Here is a 23,388-nt window from a genome sequence, read left to right on the forward strand (position 1 = left end):
TTGTTTTTGTCTTTATTGACTCAGTATATAACCTAGAGGATAGAAGGATGGACTCTGAGCCAGGGAGCCCCGGGTTCAGCTGCCAGCCCTGTTATTTACTGATTGTATCCCCTTTAATAAGTCACTGGCAGCCCCTTAAGATTCCTCTCCTAAGTCTTAGACTTTTACTCAAGAGTGTTGGTGAAATCACTGGCTCTTCCTCCTTGATTTGCCCACACTAGATGTTTCATAAATGTTTGTTAAGTGAATGGGCAAGTAACTTATCCAGAGTCACACAGCTCATTCTGGGCTGGGGTGACCCACATTCAGGGCTGCTGACTCCTGGCCTAGGCCTCCTTGCACTCTCCAGTGGTGACACTGGGCAAGGCCTCAAGGAAGGTGCCACATGCAGAGTCAGGACAGCACATGTAGGATGAGAGCTGGAAAGCTTCGTGGCTTTCTCCATGCAGGGGGGATCCTTTGGATCATTTTAGTCCTCTGGGGTGATGCCCATTGTAGAATTGTATAGCATCCTTCTTGAGGTCAGCACCCAGGGGAGTCTGGGCTGCAAAGAGAAGTAGAAGGGAAAAACCCCTTGACTGAGGTCTCTGAGCCCTACTAGTCACTACCCACCCGGTTCATCTCAGCGTGGACAAGGAGCTGATGTGCTAATCAGGAGAATGTTCATGGGATGGGGGGTGAGGGGGGAGACAGAGCTCTTGACATGTTTTCATATATATGTTAAACTTTGGATGGTTTCTCTTTCAAAGCTTATAAAAGTGGAGTCTGATCAGGTGCTGCCTTGCCTCGCCTCACTTATCTGGACTCCCCTTCTCCCCAGACCACTCAGTACACTCCTACTGGCTGGGCTGATTGTATTCCCTGGCAGACTTCCTAGGAAAACCCTCTTTGGAGATAAAGAAGAGAGAGAGTGGTAGGACTTGGACCCTGGGGAGGAGAGGAGAGAATACAAGGGTTTCTTCTGAAATAAGGGCCTGCCAAGTAACCTGGCACCTCCCCTGGCCCAGAGGCTTCTTGCAGCCTCTGCCAGGCAGCTCTGGGCTGGAAGGAGCAGAAAGACGGTCTGTTGGGGTAAGGTTACGGTGAGAGGAGGGGAAGCCATATTTCATCGCCCTTATGACTGCAAGAACAAATGGTGTTTATACAGGGACCTTGGCAGTGAGAAAACAGTCATTAAACAGGAATTAAGCAGCTTGTCATCACCACTTCTTTCCAGTTACAGAAAGCAAACCCTCCAAGCCGTTTTTATTGGGCCCTAGTGAGCTCTTCTCTCAACTGGGCCAGATGGGATTGAATGGAGGACGAGTGAGGTGTGTGTGTGTGTGCACATGCATTTGTGGAAGGCAGGAGCAGTTCAGCCTCCGGCGTAGACAGAAGTCCGTTGGGCAGCCTGGCAGGTATGTAGTGAACATTGCATTCTTGGTACTAACAGTGAGTTCTTTTTCTGCCCCCAGGTGACTCCACGTAAAAAGTTCAAATGTCCTGAGTGTACGGCCATCGATGGGCTCTCCCTGGACCAGACCCACATGGTGGAAAGGTGAGTGAACCCGGGCCTGAGACTGCTCCGCTCTGCCTCCTGCTGCCTACCAGGGGTGGAACTTGACTGAGACAGTAGGACGGCAGCCGGGAGCTCCTCGTCCCTTTGCTCTGTGGGAATAGGGTTCGGTTCAAGTTCAGGTCACCCAAAGAACAAATCTGGAATGGGACTTGGCAAATTTATGATGGCTGGGCAGGTTCAGGAGTGGAGGCAGCATCATCTCCAGGAGCCAGAGCCTCTGGGTTGACTAAGTAGTTAACCATTCTCAGTCGCCGATAATTGGAAACTGGCTCCTTATTGTGCAAATTTGAATGGTCAGAATTAAAAAGAAAGCATTGAGGGAACAAATGACCTTTGCCAGAAAACAGAGCTGCCAGCCAAGCTAAGGAACAGATTGAAAGGCCCCAGCATGGCCAGAATTGCTGTGATCCTGCTGCCAGTCTAGTGCCTGCCTTGTACAGAGAATCATTTCAGGCCCCACAGAGAAGTGAAAAATGAGAGAGGATGTGGGCCTGCCCTCAGAGAGAGAGAGTCAGCCAGCATGGGTTCTTACTCTCATGAACACCAGGTTTACAGGGATGTAAATTAATTTCCATTCAACCATCGCGGGAAGATAGAAAATTTAGCTAGTGAGGACACAATCATCTCAGCTCATTTCTCAACCTTTTTCAATTCTCCCTGCAAAGCTCCTGCTCAGCCTATGGCGGTCAACTAGACTGTTAACGGGTCAAATAATGACTATGACTGTGAACCAAATACATGGAATAGAAGAGAGAAAGAGAAATGAGATTGAAGTCCTTTCTAGGTCAGTTAGTGGGGCAGCCTTGACCAGCAGGCAGAGACCTGGTACAACATCCAGGTCTGGCACCAGCTGCCCGTGGGACCCTGAATGGATCATTTTACCTCTCAGTGCCCTGGACAACTCTCTGATGCCTACCCCAGCAGGTGCTTCCTGCCAGACTGACTTGGAGTGGTAGAGAAGGAACCAGCCTGCACTAGGGAAGAAAAGCTTCCCACACCAGGGAAAGTCAGGATTCAGTATGTCCATAGCCCCTCTCCCTGCATGAGATAAGTGACTTCTTTACCACTGACATTAAATGTTACCCTTTGTAAAACTCATAACTCAAGTAATGTTTAAGATACAAAATAGCAGGAGCGCTAAAGATAAGTTAGAAAGTTTGTGGGATTCCTTACTAGACTTTGTGGTTCAGGAAGATTCTTTGTTCTGAAGTTTAACGAGGTGACCACCAACTGAGTGGGATAGTCCCCAGGCCTAACCAGGGCTGACTCAACCCTCTGGGTCAGAACTTCCCCATGGGATCCAACCAACACATTGGTCCCTAAACTGCTGCAAAAGGGTCAAGGGTCCTAACTCAGGATTGGTTCCATTGGCACTGGATTGGTCCCACAAAATGACAGGTCTTAAAAAGGAAGCCAGAAAGCTGCTCATTCCTCCCATTCTGACTCCTCACATCACTCCACAGGCACTAAGGTGGCACAGTAAGATTAACAGCTACACAACATGCCTCCCATGAACCTAGGGTGCCCTTGGTCAATGTGCCCGTCAGTGTTAAGTGCTGGGATTATAAAAGGCAGGAGACAACTCCTGCCCTCAGGCAGTTTACAAGCTAAAGGTAAAACTGTAGGGTGACACCCACAGGATATGCCTGTGACCAGGCGACTCTACCTCTGTGTATTATTTCTCCCTTTGGAAGTCTCACACAACTCCCCACTGCCTGCCAGGTCACTCCTGACTAGGGGCTGCCCCTCTCCACCACTCAATTTTGTATCGCCAGGCTGACTCCTGAGTCTGCAGTTGTTGCCAGATGTCCTGATCTTCGGACTTCTTGAATGATGCCTCTGTATCTATGTCATAGAACGTGACATATCCATGTCATTCTATGATGTCATAGGATCAGAGATTTAGGACTGAAAGGAATGGTCAAATTCAGCCCCCTCATTTTGCAGATGAGAAAGCTGAGCCCAGAGGTTAAATGACTTGTCTGGGGTCGCAGCAATGAGACAGAGTTTGAATCTAGGTCTATCCATCTCTGCTCCCTGATGAATGCATTGGCTCCTTCTAAGCAAGCAGCTCTGCAATGAGGGAGGAAGAGGAGGGAAAACCTCCTCCTGCCTTCCTGGAGTTAAAATCCAGCCTCAGAGTGTCTCCCAGCCTCTGGGTCTCAGCTTCCTTAATTGGAAGATGTTGATCCTCAGAGTGCCTGTCTCTCAGGATTGTAAAGATCCAAGGAGATTATCTTTGTAAAGAGTTTAGTAGGTACTATCCATGCTGCACAGGCTTCACGCCCCACACCTCACTGTACCCAAATTGCCTCCTGCTCAAACTACCTTTGAAGGGCCTTCAAGGTTGTGGGCCAGTTAGCCAAGTGGAGCTCCCTGATAAATCAACCGAGGCATTTGGTCACATTTCATAAAGGGCTAACACCTCCATCTGCCCAACCCATCCCTATCTTTCCAGTTTGTTTCACACCTCATCATTTACCCTTTACCTTCTGGGATGAGACACAAAATTTTAAGGGACCTTAAGGATCCTATCTCATCCATCCCTCTACTTTACTAAGGGAAGAAAGGAAATGAAACTATCAAAGTGAAGAGACTGGACCCCAGGCAGACATGTGTACTTCTGTGAGGCAGACAGCAGTCAATAGTCATTGAAAAAGCACTTACTGTAAACAGACCAAAAGGAAGTCAGTCCCTGCCTTCAAGGAGCTTCCATTCTAAGGAGGAAAAACAACCCATAAAAGGAACTGAAATAGGGGTGGGCAAGGAGCCTGCTGAGGAGAGGAGAGGGGAGGGGAGGGGAGAGAAGAGAAGAGAGAGAAGGAACGGCTGAACTGGGCAGCCTCTTTAACTGGATGTTCTGGGATTGGCCCCAGGGGCTGAGGGTCTTCCAAGGTATGAGTTCCAGGACTAAAGTACTTTTTCAGGATGAAGAGTTTTCTGGGGTAGGATAGAAGAATCTGAATTGTACTCTCTTTATTCAAGACCTGTAGGAAGAGAGATGAACTGAAGCATGGCTGTTTTTTTACAATGTTTTGTACTGTTTTCTTTAAAAATGTACATGGAGGAGTTTGTGACATACCTCTGAAGTGCACAACTTAATGAGAAAATCCCAAGTCATCTTCATTTAGAGCTTTTCCTTCTCTATCGGTTGGAGTAGCTGGGAATGAATGCCTGTGTTAGACCTCCATCTACGCAGGCACTCAGCCCTGTTGGACCCAGGGAGAAGGGAGGCGACCAATATGATGCAGAAGCAGCAAGCCCTCGCTCTGACTACTTTCCCAGTCCCTTTCCAGTCACTGGCCTCCCCCATGTCCTGGGGACGTGAAATTTGTCATCTAATAGCAATCCTATTCCTTCACATTTTCATGGCCTCAAGATTTCCATGATCCCTTGGGTCCTGGGCTCTTAGCATCACTAATGCAGAATCTCTGGAAAGTTGTAGATATATGTTGATAATTTTGTGAACCTTTTTGATGGCTTAATCTTAAAATTAAAGATCTCTTAAATTGACAGAAACCATTGCTTTCTTTCATATGCTAAAGACAGACAGACAGAGAGAAAGAAAAAAAGAGAGAGACAGAGAGAGATGTCCCAGACTTTGACCTGGGTCTTCTCTCTTTCTCTCTCAATGCTCTCTTTCTTCATGATTTCAATAGTTCCTATGGGTTTGATTATCACTTCTATGTAAATGGTTCTTAGATCTATATAACCGATATACCATAGGCATCTCAAATTCAACATGTCCAAAACTAAACATATCTTTACCTCCCAAATCCTGCCATCTTCCAGATTTCCTTATTATTGTGAAGGGCACAACCTCCTCCCAGTCCCCCAGGCTTACAGCTTGCCATCATCCTTGTCTCCTTTGTCTTACTCCACTTTGCCATCTACTATCTTTAATACCTTCACACCAACTCTCAAAATCTCCCTTCTCTGCCCTGACCCAGTCATTGTACAGGTGCCCAATGTAGGCAGACTGTGGCATTAGCTGTTGGTGGCTCTGCTGGCCTTAAGCCTCTACCCACTCAGCCAAATCTGACCATGCCGCCCTCCTAGTCATTCAACTCCAGGGACTCCCTCTGATCTCTAAATCAAATACAAAATTTGGCATTTACAGCCCTTCCCAGGTTGTCCCTTTACCTTCCCAGTTTCCCCAGGTGCTTTATGATCTAGCAGCCCTGGCTTTCTGACCATTCTGCCCTTATGATAGCTTATCTTCTGGCTCCTGGAACACCCTCTTTTCTCATCTCCTTGTTTCCCTGACTTCCTTCAAGACTCAGTCTCTCCCCCATTAGACTGTGCTCCTTGAGGGAGAGGACTGTCTGACCAGTATCAGATGCATAGTGTTTGCTGACCAAAAGACTATGAGACAGACTCTGACTGGTTATCTGTGCCTTCTTGCTAGCAGGCTGCCCCCAGCTCACTGAGTCAGTGTGTGCTTGTCCCCAGGTCCTGAGGCAGTTCTCTTGACCCTTGGAAGGCAGGCCTTGTGCTTCCACAATGGGATGTGTTTCTGTGAAAGGAGAAGGGCAAGCTCCACCTAGCTTCTTCTTTGCCAGCATGAAGCAGACCCACTCCATCATCCCCATTTGTAAAAATGTTCTTCCCAGCTTACTAGTAAATCTGAGTGCTTGGAAATAACCAAAGAGCTAGCATTGTTAGAAGCTCCACATTGCTTATCCCTGTCTCCACATCCAGGCCACTCTAAGGGAGTTCCTTGTATTCATTAGTTTTAGTTAATTAAGTTTTAGTTAATTAAGGTGCCATGGTCTAGCAGAAGAGAGAGAACTGACCTTTCTGAAATCTAACCTTGATGTCCCATCTACTTCAAAGGAGATTTGTATGGGGTGGTAGGTTTGGGGTTTTTTGTTTTGTTTTTTGGGGGTGCTGTGGAGTTTTTCCCTGGGGCTAAGGCCAAAGTTTTCTTCATCCCTCAACTGTCACACTCAGTTGGCATGATTGACCAAGACTGCTTGTGAAGGCTCCCCTGGAGAGGCTGACCCATTCACCTCGGAGGGGTCACCAGCAGGGCTCCGGGAGAGCAGGAAGAGGAGGGAATAGGCATAGCCTCAGAGTCTGCAATCTCCCTTCCTTCTGCTTCTTTTGGCAAATCAGTGCGGCTCAGCAGTTTTCACAAAGGTAACCAAAGTCTGAAACTGTTGTATCTCTGGCCCAGCAGGCCTCTGTCCTCAAATAGTGCTTGGGAGTCACAGAGGGTTTTTCTCTCAACAACCTTGGAAGATAGGGAGGGGTATATATCTCATTTTATGGATGAGGAAACTGAGGCTAAGAGAGGGTCAATGTCTTGCCCACACAGCTGCCTGTGAGCTAGCAGGGGGCAAGGTCAAGACTTGTGCCCAGGTTTCCTGACTCAAAGTTCAGTATTTATTTCTGCCATTTGACAATTCCATTTATTCCTGTGCAGTCTTCCTCCCTTGCCTTTAAACCAACTACAGACTGACTCTTTTCTCTCTTCCCTTTGCTCTCTTTCTGACTGGAAACCAAGGAGTTAAGAAACATCTTGGCAGCTAATCCACCTTGGTTTACAGCATTTGCTCATACGTGGCTGGAAGAATGACTGGAATTTCAGGGGGAGGGGAAAGGAAACTTTGACTTTCAAGTGTGCAGGACTTCCTGGCAGCATCCCTTCTCTTCTCTTTTCTCTCTCTTTTCCTCTCCTCTTCCCACCGAGGAGCTCAGACTCCAACCTCTGCATTAAGAGGACTGGTTCAATCTTGATTGACCCTTCCTAAGAACAGAGGAACAACCTTCAGAGAAACCGTCTTCCTTTGTTCCCTGGGAGGGTCATCTGTACATAGGAGAAAGCATGGCAGAGTGTCTGGAATCTTGGACTTGGAGTCAGAAAGACTTTAATTTAATCTGAACTCAGGTTCTTGATAGCCCTCTGACCCTAGGCAAGTCTTGAAACTTCTATCTGCCTCAGTTTCCTCCTCTGTAGAAAGAGTGTAACAAAAGCCCTGACCTCCCTGGGTTGTTCTGAGGTCAAATGAGTTGACATATATAAAATTCTCTGCAAACCTCCAGGCCCTGTATAAATGCTACCTGTTGTCAATCATCCTCATCGTTGTTGTTGTCATACTGCTCATCTCAGGCTTCTGCATTCCCTCTGTCTACAGATCTGAATGCATCAACAAATTTGCCTCTGTCTTTGGGACCATGCCCCTCAAAGTGGTAGAGCACCGAGCCGACCCAGTTCTGTATAAAGATGACTTCCCTGAAAAACTGAAGAGCTTCCCCAACATTGGCAGCTTATGAAGATGCAACTGCTAGAGGACCAAGTTTCAAAAAGAAGCAGGAGCCTCATGGCCCCTCGAAGATGGGGCCACTGGGTGAGGGCTCTTGAGGAGGGGTTTGACCTCCCAAATATAGTAATCACCTTTCCTCTCTTCCCCCAGAAGGTAGGCCTGGGTCTCTAGATTGTCTTTCTCCTGAGCTAACATGCAGTAAGGTCTCTGGTGAAACCATTTGAAATTACAAAATGGAAGGCTGGGCCCATAGTATCTATTTGCTGCATACTGATATTCCAGAACTTCTGATTTGTTGTTACTTGCCTGTCTGTTTTAGTCTTGGCACATTTGAGACATTATCTGCCTACAATTTTTAGCTTTAAGAAATCATGGGAAGAAAGCATCCCCATCTCACTTTTACTTTTTCCAAATCAGTAGGCTCTTTTGGTGGAGGGGGGGACCTGACTTGTATTCAAATACCAAACAGCAGATCATGATTTATAGATGATGTGTTGGCTGCAATCTGGGATCATAGCATCTGCTTCAAGAGGTGGGGTTGGGAGTCATTTGGGTACCATGCACCATTGTTCCTTGGTCTGGCTTTCCATATAATTAAATTTTATTTTTTACCTTTTTCCCTGGTTTGGCAATTAATACCAATTCTTGTCAGATTTAAGGGGGCATCATTTTCCTATGAGTGGATATATTTCTAGCCTGGCTATCTTTTGTCCCTGAGAAATAATGCTGCCTGGATCTGGAAGGAGATTTGACCTGAAGCTAGTCTTGCCTTGGTGGAATATTAGAGCTCTGGAAGGTGGAATATTAGATCTTCATAGTTAGAAGCAGAGCCAAGATGGCAGAGGATCAGGAAGCAACTCAGCAAACTCCTCCTCTGTCCCAATAAAGAGTCTCCATGGAGACCTAGAAAGTGCACCAGACTCAACCATGATGGAGAAAGCCAAGAAAATGTCTCGGTGAGTTTCATGCTTGGCCTAGGGGGACAGACTGGGAGGTCTGTGAACCCTGGGAATGGGGGTCTGACCAGATGTATGGGGTCTCCTGAGCCTCTGGGGCCCAAAGCAAGGCTGTGAACCAGTAGGGGAGCATGTCCCTGACCTATACCAGGGCACTATGTGGGTGACTGCGTAGGGAAATTGTTCTTAGGAATGAAGTTCTGGTTTCACAAGTGGCCATGGGTCTTAAACTATGTTCTGAGAAAGGAATAAGTTCAGAAATCGGTGGCTAATGGGTGACTCCAATTTTAGGAGCAGAATGGGGTCTTGGGTTTAATTTCTTCAGTTTCTCTGAAGACTGGAATGACCAGGGAAGAAATCTGAGATCAAAAGGGAGCCTATAGTCCTGTCATTTTGAACCCACAAAGCTTCCCAGCTGATTGATAATACCTGAGTTCTAGCAGCAGACTACTTTTCTTTAGACCCGTACCCAGGTCAGCAACTTAGACCAAGGGAATGGCTTTCCTGACTTTGCCCTCAATGAAATCACTAAAAGTTTGTTATCCCTATCCTCTGCAATTCCAGAAACCCTAGAATAACACAATTATCAGTACCGCAATACAGCAGCAACAGAACCAACCCAGATCTTCCCTCTAAAAGGATAGGATCCTGACCCTAACATTCAGAATGAAGTCAAATAGAAGTCTGAAAGAAGGAGCAAAATAATATATTTCTTCTCCCTCCTTCCCCCCATTAAAAGCTATTATGCTGATAGGAATGGTCCAGACACAAGACCAAAAGAAGAGAATCACTCCAGAACATCTATAAATAAAGCCTCAAAGTAAAACACATCTTGGGCACAAATTCATATAGAATTCTTGGGATAGATGAAGAAAGAGTTTTAAAAAAATTTTTTTTAATGAAATGAGAGTTTGAGAGGGAAAAGTGAAAAAGAAAGAGAAGTATGGAAGAAAGAATTGGAAAGGTAATTAACAACTTGGCCCAGAAGGTACAAAACCTTGCTCAAACAACAAATCCCCTGAAAATGAAAATGGACCAAATAGAAACCAGTGACATCATGAGGTAAGAAATGTTAAAACAAAGTCCCAAGACTGAAAAAAAAAAAGAAATTTTAAGGTGTCTCAGCAAAAGCACAGGACCTGAAGAAAAAATATAGGAATCATTGGGCTACCTGTACACTATGATTAAAAGGGGGGGATCAGAAGATATATTCAAAATCTTTTTTTAGTTGTTTTTTTTTGCAAGGCATTGGGGTTAAGTGACTTGCCCAAGGTCACACAGCTAGGTAATTATTAAGTCTCTGAGGTCAGGTCTTCCTGATTCCAGGGCTGGTGCGCTATCCACTGCACCACCTAGCTGCCCTATATTCAGATCTTAAAAGAAAATTGCCCAGATCTCCTAGAACCAGAGGGCAAAGTAGAAACAAAAAGATTTCATCAGTCACTTCCTGAAAGAAATTTCAGGAACATTCTATCCAAAATCTAGAATCTCCAGAACAAAAAGCTAGAAAGGATGAATTCAAGTACTGAGCCACAGAGTTACACACAGTGTAGCAGGAGCAGAGAACTTGGAATATAATATTCCAGAAGACAGCAAATATAGGTTTATAGCAAACTGAATATAATCTTGCAGAGAGAAAAATGAATCTTTAATACATTTGAAGACTTTAAAACATTTCTCATATAAACACCAGGCATTGTAGTAACTTTGAAGTTCAAATACAAGAGTGAAGAGAAATGAGAAGCTAATCACAAATGAACAATCAAAGAGGACTAGACACAGATAAATTCCTTGCATTCAAATGCGGGGAGAGTGATATATATGAATCCTCTCTGAACCCTGTCATCATCAGGGGCTGTAGCGGGAGTCTAAATTATACAGAAGGCCTGAGACTAATTCTGTTATATCTTGATCTGAAGAGGAAAATGGAGAGGGAAAGAAGAGAGCATGTTTGGGAAAAATGATCTCACAACATCAGGGAACCCAAGAAGACATCTATACAGACAAGGAGAAGCAAGTAGGGAAGAGAGCTGATGTTTGAACCTCTCCTGAATTGATCACAGGAGGGGGAAAATATACAGAATTGGATACAGCAATACTTAATAGAGAATGAGGGGGAAAGGGAGAAGGGAATTAGAGGAAAAGTATACTATGAAAGGAATTTCTTTTAAGCAAAACAAATTAAAGATGTACAAAAATAACACTCTTTTGAGGTGGCAAAGAATGAGAATCTTAAGTGGGTGCCTATCAACTGGGTAATGACTGAACAAGTGGTGTATATAAATGTGATGGAACAGGATGATTGCAGAAAAACCCAGGAAGACTTAATATAAACCGATGCAGTGTAAAGTGACTAGAACCAAGAGAATAATGTATACAATGACAACAGTATGGGAAAGATAAACAACTCTGAGGAATACATGATCATGTACCTTTTGTAAAACTCTGCTAAGTCTAATTTCTGTTGTCTGTCATGAGAGGGGAAAGCATTGGAGAGGTTCTAAATGTTGAGAAGTTCTGAGTGTTGTTTTCCTCAGAAAATCCCTTTTCCTTGAGAGAGAAAACTACAAAACTATTTTGGAAAAGTTTAAAAGGCACCTAACCGTACCTGACGACCATAGTCAGTAACCTGATGATGTAGCCCTGGGCATCATGGAGTACCCAAGAAGGTGCCAGCATGTCTTTACATTATTTTTTTACTAGATAAACACTACCTCATTAGCTGACTGTTCTTCAGTCTGGCATCAATGAGAAAAACTGAGGCCCAGAAACTAAGGGATTTAGGATTTTGAGCTGGAATAGGGGACCTTAGAGATTATCAAGTGCAACAACCACATTTTACCAATTAGGAAACAGTTCCCAAGAGGTAAAGTGATTTGCCCAGTAAATAGCAGAACCAGGGTTTGAACCTAGGCCTCTCTCTTGCGTCTAAGTCAAAACTTCCCTCCACAATGCAACACATGTACATAAGGAGTAGGATTTGAATAATTATCTGTCCCCAGGGGGCATGAGGAAACATGTAGGATCCTCCCTCTTTCCATCCTAACAGATGAAGTGAGGAAATAGGTGGGTTGAATCCTAAAGGAGGCAGCCTCAGTGCTTGGTAGTGTGCCCACTCATTCCCTCACTCTTCTTTCTGATCAGCGGCTCCGGCTCAGGTGGTGGACACTGAGGTGGAGTCTCTGAGACTGACAACTGGGAGGAACTGTCAAGATCCTTGAGTCCAACTGAGTCCTGGAGAGGCTTTCCTCCAAGCCCTGAATATTGTCCTCTGCTGAGAGACCTTGAACCAAGGCCCCACCCTCACCAGCAAGCCCCTTGGTTTGGAATTCCAATAATGTTCTTGCAAGGATTCATGATTTGCTTGGTGTGGACACTCCCTCTACAGCTGTAGATTGCAGCCCTTCCAGTGACTTAATCCATATTCTTCCTGAATTAAAAGCTTGCTCATCTCGTGGAGTCCTCCAAGGGTGAGTGAGCTTCCTTGCCCTTAAGAGAGGCTGGGCCTCAGACTGCAGATATTGTCCCCCACTCAATTCTTATTGAGACCCATCAAGCCTGGTTAGGAATGGTCAGACAGTGCTTGTGTTTGGCCTTGGGAGCCCAGCCATCCCCACATGAAGAAGCATCAGAAGAAGATTATCTCAAATTTTCTTTTTCTTATCTGTAACAGTAATAATAGCTGATATATATATATATATAAATATATATATATGTATGTATATACATATATATACACAAAAAAAAACCTTTTAGTACATTGTTTTGAGTCTAACAAATGATATTTTTATCATTTTACAGGTGTGACAATGACTTGCCTCAGGTCATCTAGCATGGGCATAGATGGAATGCAAACCCAGGCTTCTTTTGACTGTTTGTGTCCCAAGCTCTTTCCATTTAGCTGGGTGGGTTTCAGTCCAAAGAGCCATTCCTGGGTTATCTGTTCTCAAATACAGTCTGGGGCCCATAGCCTTGCTTGGCTGAGGCTCAGGGCAGGAATCACGGAGGAGGACTAGCTCGGACACTGTCCATGATTACAGCCGAGCATGAAAGTTTTAGTGATCTCACCCCCACCCAGAGCAGAACCCAGAAGCATCTGGCCTGGGGGGACCAATGAGCCTGGCTTCAGAAGCAGAACAATGATGCTAATTAAAATGACATGTTTGTCCCATGGCGGCCCACAGCTGGTTTCAGATTGAGAAATCTTTTTAAAGAGAGTACGTTCCAGCAGCCCACAGAGGTGAACCAAAGTTGTCCCTGGACTGAGCCCAAATGTGGGTGCTTTCTCACCCCCTCCCCTCGGCCCTGAGAGATCTGCTGGGTTTTTTCCACTGACAGGACCTAGTTGAAATGTCACAAGAGTTCCATGTTTGAATTACATCTTTGCTCATTAATGTGAGATCATTAGTGACATTTTTACCTTATGTGTTTATCGTTGCTTCCTTCTCCACCTACTTCTTCATCTCATTTTCTGTGTCCTCAATTGATCTCTCCTGGAGAAGTACAGAAACATTGATTTGAATTTTGTCTCAGACACAACACTTCACCAATGCAGACCTCAGGTCCAACATTTGTGAAATGGGAAGATTAGACTTGGTCAACTCTGATGCAAACCCTGTAATTGAGTCTCTTCGGGGACCTCCCTTTCTGAGGGTTGACTTGATTTCTCCCTCCTAGTTGAGAGTCCCTGATCTGGAACTCTCTCACCTCCTGAAGCTTTTAGCAAAGATAATGGTTGACCAGACCTGCACATGTAGCTTCTTCGAGATCCTGCAGTCTGAGAGACTTTAGACTTCTTTTAGTCCAATTCCATTATTTTCAGAGGCCTGGAATGAGAGGAGGTGATGGCTCAGGATATGGAAAGAGTTGGGATTTGAAGCTAGACCATGGAAGCCAATCCCTTACTTGTTCTTTTTCACTACTGCTTACTATAATTTCCCTTTGTCTCAGGGCTGAAAAGAATGAGGGTGCCTGTGTGTATATTTATGTATGTAGTGTGTGGGACAGGGGCCTCTGCACAGGGGAATGGGAGGATGGACTGGGCCAACAGAAGAAAGACCAGTCTGGGTATTCTGGACCACTGAAACTTCCTTCCTCATTCAATCACAGGACCCCAATAAGGGATTTCCATTATTATTATCATCATTAATCAATCAAAGATCACTTGCTCTTTCATGCTATGCTAAGTAGGCCCTGGGGAAGATAAGAATAGAAGATACAAGGCCCAGGTCTTCCTAGAAGTTGCAGTCTAACAAGGCAGCTAACACACCAGCTATACAAAAAAAAAAATTGAATAAGCTCCTGATTCCACTTCTGATCCCATCACTCCCATCAGCTGCACCAGGTGTATGGGCTCCTGCTGGAACTTTTCCCCTTCTCTCCTCAGCTCAAATGTGCAGTACCCCACCGTGATGCTGTTCACTGGCCATTTTTACAACTTGCCTAGCACTCTTGTACCCTATTCCCTTTCTGTCCCTTGCCTCTAAGAACAGGAATCAACAACCTTCCTGGAAAGAAGCGTGTAAGATCATTTCTCTGTGAATCCTTTTCCCACCCTATGGGACTCCCCGACTGAGTCCTAAGCACCAATCCCTCCATGTTGTTATACTTTCCTTGATGACGTGGATGGGCATGTTTGCTCTTTTTGTGTCCTCTGAGCTTAGCAAACAAGACTGGGCACAGCTTCATCTCTGTTGGTTGTATTTTTCATTGAGAATGATGCAAAATCAAGTACTATGTGTTGTCCAAGGTATCTCATAGTTTTCTGGGCTTTAGAGGTGGGAGATGATCCAGACCAACTCTTTCCACATTCATTGCTTTTGATGATGAAGAAACTGAGACCGAAAAAAGTTAATCGATGTGTCCAAGATCACAGGGATTAATAAATTGGGTCACCTGGATTCATTCCAAGTCCATATGCAGAGTTCTACTCTAGGTAGCCCCTGCAATTTTAGAGCAGGAACAATCCAAATAGAAGATGAAGGTTTATGAACCATAGTGAGGAGAAATTAGTTTATTCATCCCAGATCAGAGTTAAAGAACTGGTCTCCAAGGTCTTAATCCTCAACATGGGAGCATCTGCCCACGGAAATCCAGAGTGTCTGGTTTCAGAATCAGAGCAATAATGATAATTAGATCCTGAGTATCTGTGGCTCTGTTGTGGAAAGCAGATTGAAAAGTGGGAAAACCTTTATTGCTGAAGTCTTTAGTCCAGTTAGCAGGCTTGCTTTCCTCTGAAGGATAGTATGATCTCTGAGGTGGACTACATTTTTTTCCAGCTTCTTGAGACAGATATAGGCTTTCCTTGTAGCAAGTAGAAGACATCACTCTGTATCTGAAATGACCCTGGTCCTGTGTGGAATATAGGAGATTGAGTGAGTTTCTTTGCCTGTCTCAGCTGCTTCCTGTGAAGCAATCCTAGCGGGAATTTTAACTGAATTGGCAGGCATTCCCATCGAAGAATGTTTTGGAAGCCATCACAGCTTTCCATCTTGGGATCTGAAGGTTAAGTTAGCCTCCAGGCCTTGCCCCCAGCTTATACCCCACCCTTACTCTTTTAGAACCAAGTGGGATCCTTCAGGTAAAAAAAAAAATCAAACTTGTATTGAGATTTTAAAAAGTATTGCTGTCATTTCTCAGTAACATCCATTCCCAGAGAATCCTTTCTTGAACCAAAAGAAGTACAGTCTTCACTCTGAGTTCTGCCATCTTTTACTGTTCTCTTTTGCTTTGTTGTGGTCATAGATCTGTGGTTCCCTTGGCTCTGCTCACCTTCCCAGATTTTAGGTGTTCCTATTCTTGTTCGTTGAAACACACTAATAGCCCATCAAATCACAGGCTGCAGTTCAACCCTCCCAGTCGATGATCATGGCCTTCATTTTTCAGTTTTAAATTATTATAACTATTTTTGTCTGCCTTTCTCTCTGTCATTGCCACCCTTAGGGTTAAATGTTCAGTGGTATCACAAGAGTCAAAGGGTATAAACGTTTAGTAATTTTCCTAGCATAGGTCTAAATCATGGCCTAGAATGGTTGAACCAAATCACAACTCCACCAACAGTGTAATAGTGTCTCTGCATTCTCATAGATTCTCCAACATTGATTATTTTTATGTATTTGTGGTGTTTCCCCTCAATTTTTAATGCCTGTGATCTCCAAGAATCTGATCCCAATCTGTATCTTCTCCTGTCCAGGAAAATGAAATCTCATTTGATTGGGTACACCTTCAAGTCCAAGAGATTAGGCCTTGAAGCAACTGCAGGACAGCCACTTCAATCCAATCTCACCCCACCCTGCCACCCCAACTTCCACATAGCCATAAGGAAACTGAGGTTAAGTGGCCTTTGAGATCTCACTTGGAGGTCAGAATTTCAATCTATATCTTCTCCACATTCATTGCTCTTGACTCCATGCTGCCTTACTTTCCATGCTCCCAAAGTTGTTTCTCCATGGTGTGAGAATTCAAACTCTATTGTACCACAGAGTTACTCCCAGAGCTCTCATGCTGCTCTATCCTAAAGCTTCTGGGGCCTCCAGGCTCCCAAAGAGGGTGTGTGTGTGACGCCACAGGCGTCTTTTTGCCTGTGGCTTTTGTTTTGCAGGCTAGCCATCTCTGGCACCAGGAGGGAGGCCGCCTGGGGAGAATTTGGCTCTTTTTTCCAGTCTTTCAAACCTCTTTCCTTTTCAAGAAGCAGCTTAGTCACCAGAGTGCATTGAGGGTGTTTTGTTTTCCTCAAATTTACAACTTTCTAGGCAGGGACACTTCCCTCTATTCTATTCCCAGCTGGCTGGGTCCCTCGGCTGCATCTCCCCCTCTACCCATCCAGCCTCTCTCTATATTTATACACATATATATCTCAAAGTTGATGCATGGAAAAGACATAGAGCTCCCCAAACAGCTATACCTACTGGATGTTATAAAGCTATTGTGTTTCTACAACTGTTCTCACAAGATTGCCACACTCAGCACAACACTATTCTTGCCTACTTCATGGCAAGTGGAAATTGTTATCCCCTTACATACATGCACATAGACTATGTATATATCCACACACACATGTGTTATATACATACTATTCCACATGTATAAGCCTGGGTAAAGTCATTGAACTAATCAGAAAACTAGAAGTGATAACAGAGCCCACATTTCATGAGTACAGGGTAAGAGAGTACAGTGAGGAAGTTACTTGAATTAGAATCAGGAGACCAGATTAGAACATAGCTTCATCTCAGGGGCCATAGAGGCAGCATGGTAGGGAGCTGGAGCTGCACTGGAAGTCCCTATCAGTACCTTCTCCAAATCTCAGACTCCTCTTCTATAAATGAGGACCACTATCTGCACCACCCCCTCACAAGGCTATAGTGCTCTGGGAGCCTTAAAGGTCTACAGGAGTAGGGGCTAGTTCGCCATGTCATCTTTTACAGACTTTCCGCTTCAGAATGCAGCTGTTTGGCTCTGTTACTTGGAGAAGAGAGATTTTATGTCTCTTGGGATTTGGGTTGTAGCCATAAACTTAGACCATTAAGGGTGTCATAAAAGCTCAGGGAAAGACTCTGGGGATCTTTGAAAGGTCAATGCAGAAGAGCCAAGCTGACCTTGGAGCCCATTTGGTCTTAGCACAGTGTCCCCTGACTCTTCCCTGTTCTTGCCAGATGATTTAGAATCAGAGGAAACCATGGAAATCTATGTGCCTGGCCTTATTTGACAGAAGAGGAAGCAGACTGGGGGTGACACCTTCCCAGATACAGGATTAGAACGTGGGTCATCTCAGGCTTGTTCCACTCCTCTGTTTCCCCTCAGATAGAGGATGCCCTTTGTCTCTACCTGGTGATGATGGCAGCCTGTCCTTCTTCCTTCTGGCTTCAAATCCCACTCACCCAGTCACCGAAGGCCCCGGGGGTCTGGATCCTATCTGCCCCGACAGACTGGATTACCAAGTGCCCAGTCCTCCAGCAGCAGCCCTTTTCCTGTGCTATAAATAAGCCCCATGTTTATTTTCTTACATTATTGAACTGAGCACTTGGGATTTGGGCCTCTTGACTAGCCCGGAGCATGTCCATCCGGTGCCTGGTGTGGGCCATGGGTGGCTGGCTTCAGTCTGAAGCTATTTCCAGCCCTTCCCCAGTGTGTCTTGAACATGGCTTAATTTCAATAGAAAGAACCGTGTGCAGCTCAGAGTCTGCTGATTTTCAGGTTTCATCTTTCTGCCAGGCCAGTGCCTGCTTAGAAGGAAAGCTGTGTTTTTCATTAAGGGGATAACGGCCACAATTGTGGTAATTAGCTGAAATTGCCCATTGGTGGCAGCAACTCCAACAGGATTCCCAATCAGTTTTCTGGGGTAGGCTTTGAGAGGCTCACCTCTGTCGCCGTCTCCCCCAGCTCTAGCTCTTGGCCTTGTCTAATGGATCTGGTCTTGCCGGGGTCCTTGTTTTTATCACTAATATGGCAGGGATAGAAACAGAGTGAGGGCACCTTCCCTTTTCCAACTTCTTCCCTTCTCCAACCTGACCCTTCTCCCCCCCCCAAAAAAATAGAACTGTGAAGACAACTAAACATATTCTTCTTATTCACCAAGTTGGAGTAGCAATCAGAACCTGGCTTTTTTCCTCGACCGCCAGTAATTAGCTATGTGAACTAGGAACAAACCACTTACCTTCTCAAGACCTTGGCAAGATCATCAGACCAGATGATCTGGTAGGGCCCTTCCATCTCTAATATCCTATCATTTATCCTTGACTTCTCGACCTCCCTCCTCATCAGGCCATCAAAGTAGGAAAAACAACATCCCATTTGAAGAATAGAGAATTAAAGACATCATAATTCTTAATGGTACAATTCTTTCCTATCCTGAGAGATGAATGATTAAGGAATTCTTAAGAATTCCTGAGAAAACCCATGCTTTAGGGCAAGACAAATCTTTCCCTTTTAGGACCTGGCCTGAAAATGCCCTCTCCCATTTATAAAGTACTTTCTTCAGGGTGACAAAATGCTTTCCTTTCAGCATCCCTGAGAAGGAAACTAGTAAAATTATTAACCTCATTAAACAGATGAGAAAATAGGCTCAGATAGAGAAGTGTCTTGGCCAGGATCCCACAGTTCATAAGTAGCAGAGCTAGGATTTAAACTCACATCTCTTGGTCCTAGCCCCAGTGTATTTTTTTACTGTATCAAGTAATTTTCAAAAGACAATCAGCCAAAAGGAACAGATGCCTATGCAACATTACCAATCTTTTACTTTCATTCACTTATTCTTTGATTCATTAAACCAAGTGGTCAACCAATATTGAACCAGGTGTCCCCTGTGGTCAGGGGAGGCAGAACCTCCCTTGAAATCACAGAAAGCAAAATAATAATGATAAAATTATTAATAGTTGTTCATTGATCTGTGTTATATATGAATTTCTGTCTTGCTTCCAGTTATTTTCATAGACAGAAACAGTTGAATTGATATATATTAGCCTCAAATTCAGAGGAAAATGCAAGATGAGGGCTGTGCACTCAGCTCAGATTGTGCAGTCCCTTACCAATGGTTGAGAAAGTATAATAAACAGATACTTGTTGCTATTTCTCTTTTATTCTAGATGTTCATTTCCCGTAGTCTAGATGGTGCATTTCACATATGTGTATAGAAGATATTTAGTATTACTGATTTTGATTTTAAATGCCCACAAAACCACTGGGTGAGGCAGTCAGGCCATCTACCTACCTCCCTGAAGGGGGTAGGAATGGGGTACTCCCTCTATTAAGCTCCTGACTCTGATACTGTTTTTCTCTTCCCCAGTCAGGGACCCCACTATCCATAGCTATATTGAGCTTATATTATAAGTTAATGTATGTTGTAGATAGAAGCAACTAGGTGATGCAGTGGATAGAAGGGCCTGGAATCAGTAAGATTCAAGCAGAAATATGGCTTCATACCCTTACTAGCAAGTCATTTAACTTCCTCCTGTCTTAGGTTCATCATCGGTAAAATGAGGATAATAACTACAGAAGAGCTTCTCCTCTACTAGGTACAAGGTGGCACAGTCCTTCTCAGAAGGCCAAAGCCAGATCCAGTTGGTAGCCTTCTATGGACACAGGAGTAAAGATTTACCAGGACTGGCCAGATGGTTCAGAAGCAGCATTTGAACTAAATCTTAAAGGATTCATGAGAATAAAAAAAAAAAATGATGGGGGATAATATAAGCAAAGGCACAATGGGGAAGAAGATTTTTCTCCCCATTTTCAGGAAATAATGAGCCATTTGAATTGCAGAATCCTAAAATTGGAAGGGACCATGGTGTTAGGAAACATTCTGAGATACTACTGGAGATCCTAGAGGGTCTTCAATGCTCTTCTCTGCTCCCTCGATACTTGGGTGCTCTTTCCTTCTTCATCTTTAGCATGTCTGTATTTACTGGGTTGTTTTGCGCTGCCTGTCTCTGCCATTCTGGATTCGGGGATCTGAACCCAACTGCCTTTCAATTGGTCAATGTTGAGGTCATCACATATCCCTTCTAAATGGCACATGTCTGTTTCTCAGGACTGACTGACCCATAATTTAGTATTACTAATCTTATTACATTCAGTTCCAGGCTAGTGAGTTTAGACTTTATTTGTAGGTAGTGGGGTGCCATTGATAATCTTTGAAATGAAACCTGGTACAATCAAAGTAATGGTTTGGACTCTCAATAGATTAATCTGGTATTTTAAAGCATGGTGGGATGAGAAAAGGGGTCAATAAGGCTAGCACAATAATTCTATATAGCAGGCAGTAAAGGCATAAACTAAGGTGAAGACAACAGGAAGGAATCCATTCAGAAACATGTCTACTGGTGCCCATGGTGATAGAGAAGGGCAGCTATGATGTCCACAAAGAACACAATAGTCTTCATCATCCCATGTATCCATCGTGGACACAAATTGGCCATAGGCACTGAGGAGAGCCAAGCCATTGCAGTGACCCCAAAGATACTTTGTTGAGAATCTCAGTGATCCAAGCATCATGACAGCTGGTTGTGCAACACAAAGACTTGACTTCTGGCCATTTTCTCTTTCCCATTTGGGTGGAGTTCCATCCTGTTGGCCCCTGCTTGCTATGAGATCCCATCTGAATTGGTGAGTATCCAAGCTTCAGCCCACATACCTACATTCCCTCATCTGACTGGAAACTTCCAACCCTATCTCTATGATTGGGTGAGGGGCTTTCTGGTGCCCTTGAATTTCTCTCCTGCTTTATCTCTATCCCTCTCCAAGGTTTTCCCCCCTTCTATTTCATGCTGCATGCTGTGGTGCAGAACACATGATGCCAAAGGAACATAATTATGTCCTTTCCCAAAATCTAGGGAATGTCAGTGTGGAGAGGAGGAGACTCATAAAAGAGAGAGGGAGGGAGGGAGGGAGGGAGGGAGAGAGAGAGAGAGAGAGAGAGAGAGAGAGAGAGAGAGAGAAAAGAAAGATGAAATGGAAGGAATAATCCCAGGAGGCAAAGGGAGAACACAGTGAATCTGGATCATCTGTCCATCTAAGTACCACCCCCAGTAGTGCCATGGAAATAGCATGCAGACCCTATGACTGGGCTTACTTCTATCTAGTTAAGGCAACACCTTAACACATGGACTACATATGGTCATAAACCAGAGCTCCTTAATGAAGTTTTCTCTTTCTGAAACCAGTAAGTCTATGTTGTCCTCTTAAAAAAAAATAAAAAAGATCTGTTTGGAATCACAGGATTCCTGGGAAAATATCAACTCTCACACCCCATTATGTCTGGGGCCAGCATGGGGACTCTTGCCCATGGGGATGGGTGGAAGGTTGGATGGGTTTGGTTGGGATTTTTTTGCTATCTGGGAAGCTTAGCTCTCCTGGCCTATCAAGCATAACAAGCATAGGGAAGTGATTCTTTACTTATCAGCTGAATTTCCCAGAAGAAAACCCTAGAGTGAAGAAGAGCACTTTTCATGAAGATGTTGGGAGCATTGCTTTGGGAAAAGGGCTAAAGTCAGGGAAACGTGGCTTAGTCTGGGGGTGGAGTGGGGCAAAAGTCCCCATTTAGAGTCGTATCATGGAGGGAGCCTCTGGGAAGATAGGGGATCTGGAGGGCTCAAGATGCCCAACTGGGGAGGGCAGAATTTGGCAATAGTCCTTCTGAATCTCAGACATAAATTGACTTTCCCAGATTAACACAGCTAATTAGTACAGAAACTTGGATCCAACTCAGGTTTCTTGATCCCAAATCCGGTGTTGTTTCCACTGCTTGGTCTAGTTGTTCACATGGAAAATGGGCTGGGGCAAATGCCCATGGTCCCTTCATCTCTGAGAGTTGGGTAGCTGGCCAAACCTACGGGATATCCAGCAGAAAGGACAGTGAATGGATGTATGTGCTAACCTTGGATCAACACAAAATCACCAGTCAAGTTTATGGCAAATTATTCTCCTGCACAAACTGCATTCCAACAAAATGCTCCTACTTGCTGCTCTTTGTTATGAAATTCCAGTTCCATCCTCCAAGCATTTGCACAGATTGTGCCCTGGTCCTGGAATGCACACTCTCCTCACCTCCAGCTCTTAGAATCCTTAGCTTCCAAGCTACTAAAAAGGGTAAATTCAGGAATAGGACAGAATGACTCTCTATATCTATCTAACCTGGGGAAAACAGAGAAGCAACTTCAGTGACTAACAATTAAGAAGGCAACTAAGGTGGAAGAATGGATGAAAGGAGAAAAGTCTAACTCCATTAATAATCTTCCACAAAGATCTAGAAAATGCAATGAACCAAATTCTGATCAGGAAATTTAAGAAAACTTTTTTCCCCTAACCCAGGTTGGTTTAAGGAAACAGAAGTCTTTAGACATTGGGTATGGAGATGCCAGGAGCATGTTGTGTAGAGCATTTGAGCACCCATGAACTGAAAGAGAATTAAGTTGGGAACCAGGGCAAGACAAGGGCTCACACTCATACAGGGGCAACTGACCTTGTGCAAAGTGGGAGAACGGGTGCCAACTGGTAGGTCTTTTACTCACTATCCAGATCCAGGGAGGAATTAGGAGAGCATCTAGGGGTGCCATTCCAGGATAGGGAGCAGTTACAGTTCTAGGCTATGTACCAAGAGAGGAATTATTTCAGAAGGAAGCAGTGTCATGTGGCTTAAACCCAAAGGGCAGATCTGGGTCTCAATTCCAGCCTTTAACCCAGCCTGAAGTCAATGAGGGAATATCCTGGTCAGGAATCTTAAACTAAAGGTAGTTTGCAGTTCTGTCAGTGGATATCCCAGCTAGGTGATAATGACTGAATCTAACAGCAATCTATTGGAACTTGAACCAGGGACATTAAGTGAAAAAAGGGTCACTTAGACCCAAATGATAAAAACAACTGGCCTGGAAAGCAGATCATGGAGATCAATAACCATAAAACTACCTAGGTCTCTTAGAAATGGGGCAAGGTAGAAACAGAATTCACCTGTAACCTCTTAAACCCTAAAATGAGAACTTCCAGGAATACTATTACCAAGGCCCAGTGCTTCAAGCTTAAAGAAAAAATACTATTAAGCAGACAAATCTTTCAAATATTGAGGAATCAAAGGATCATGCAATATTTAGCTGCCTTCATTACAAATGAATAGAGAATT

General features: G+C 44.4%; 1 protein-coding gene across 1 annotated transcript in view; it reads left to right on the top strand.

The window, feature by feature from the left end:
- The window catches only part of EXT2 (exostosin glycosyltransferase 2), a 159,439-nt gene extending 150,996 nt beyond the window's left edge, over positions 1 to 8,443 (top strand). The window contains exons 13-14 of the mRNA XM_074230510.1: positions 1,455 to 1,537; positions 7,699 to 8,443. Coding sequence (XP_074086611.1) covers positions 1,455 to 1,537; positions 7,699 to 7,837 — 222 coding nt within the window. The 3' untranslated portion in view covers positions 7,838 to 8,443. The remainder of the gene's footprint in view (positions 1 to 1,454; positions 1,538 to 7,698) is intronic.
- The last annotated feature ends 14,945 nt before the right edge of the window (positions 8,444 to 23,388 follow it).

This window comes from Macrotis lagotis, chromosome 3 (genome assembly GCF_037893015.1).
Source record: "Macrotis lagotis isolate mMagLag1 chromosome 3, bilby.v1.9.chrom.fasta, whole genome shotgun sequence".
Lineage (NCBI taxonomy): Eukaryota > Metazoa > Chordata > Mammalia > Peramelemorphia > Peramelidae > Macrotis > Macrotis lagotis.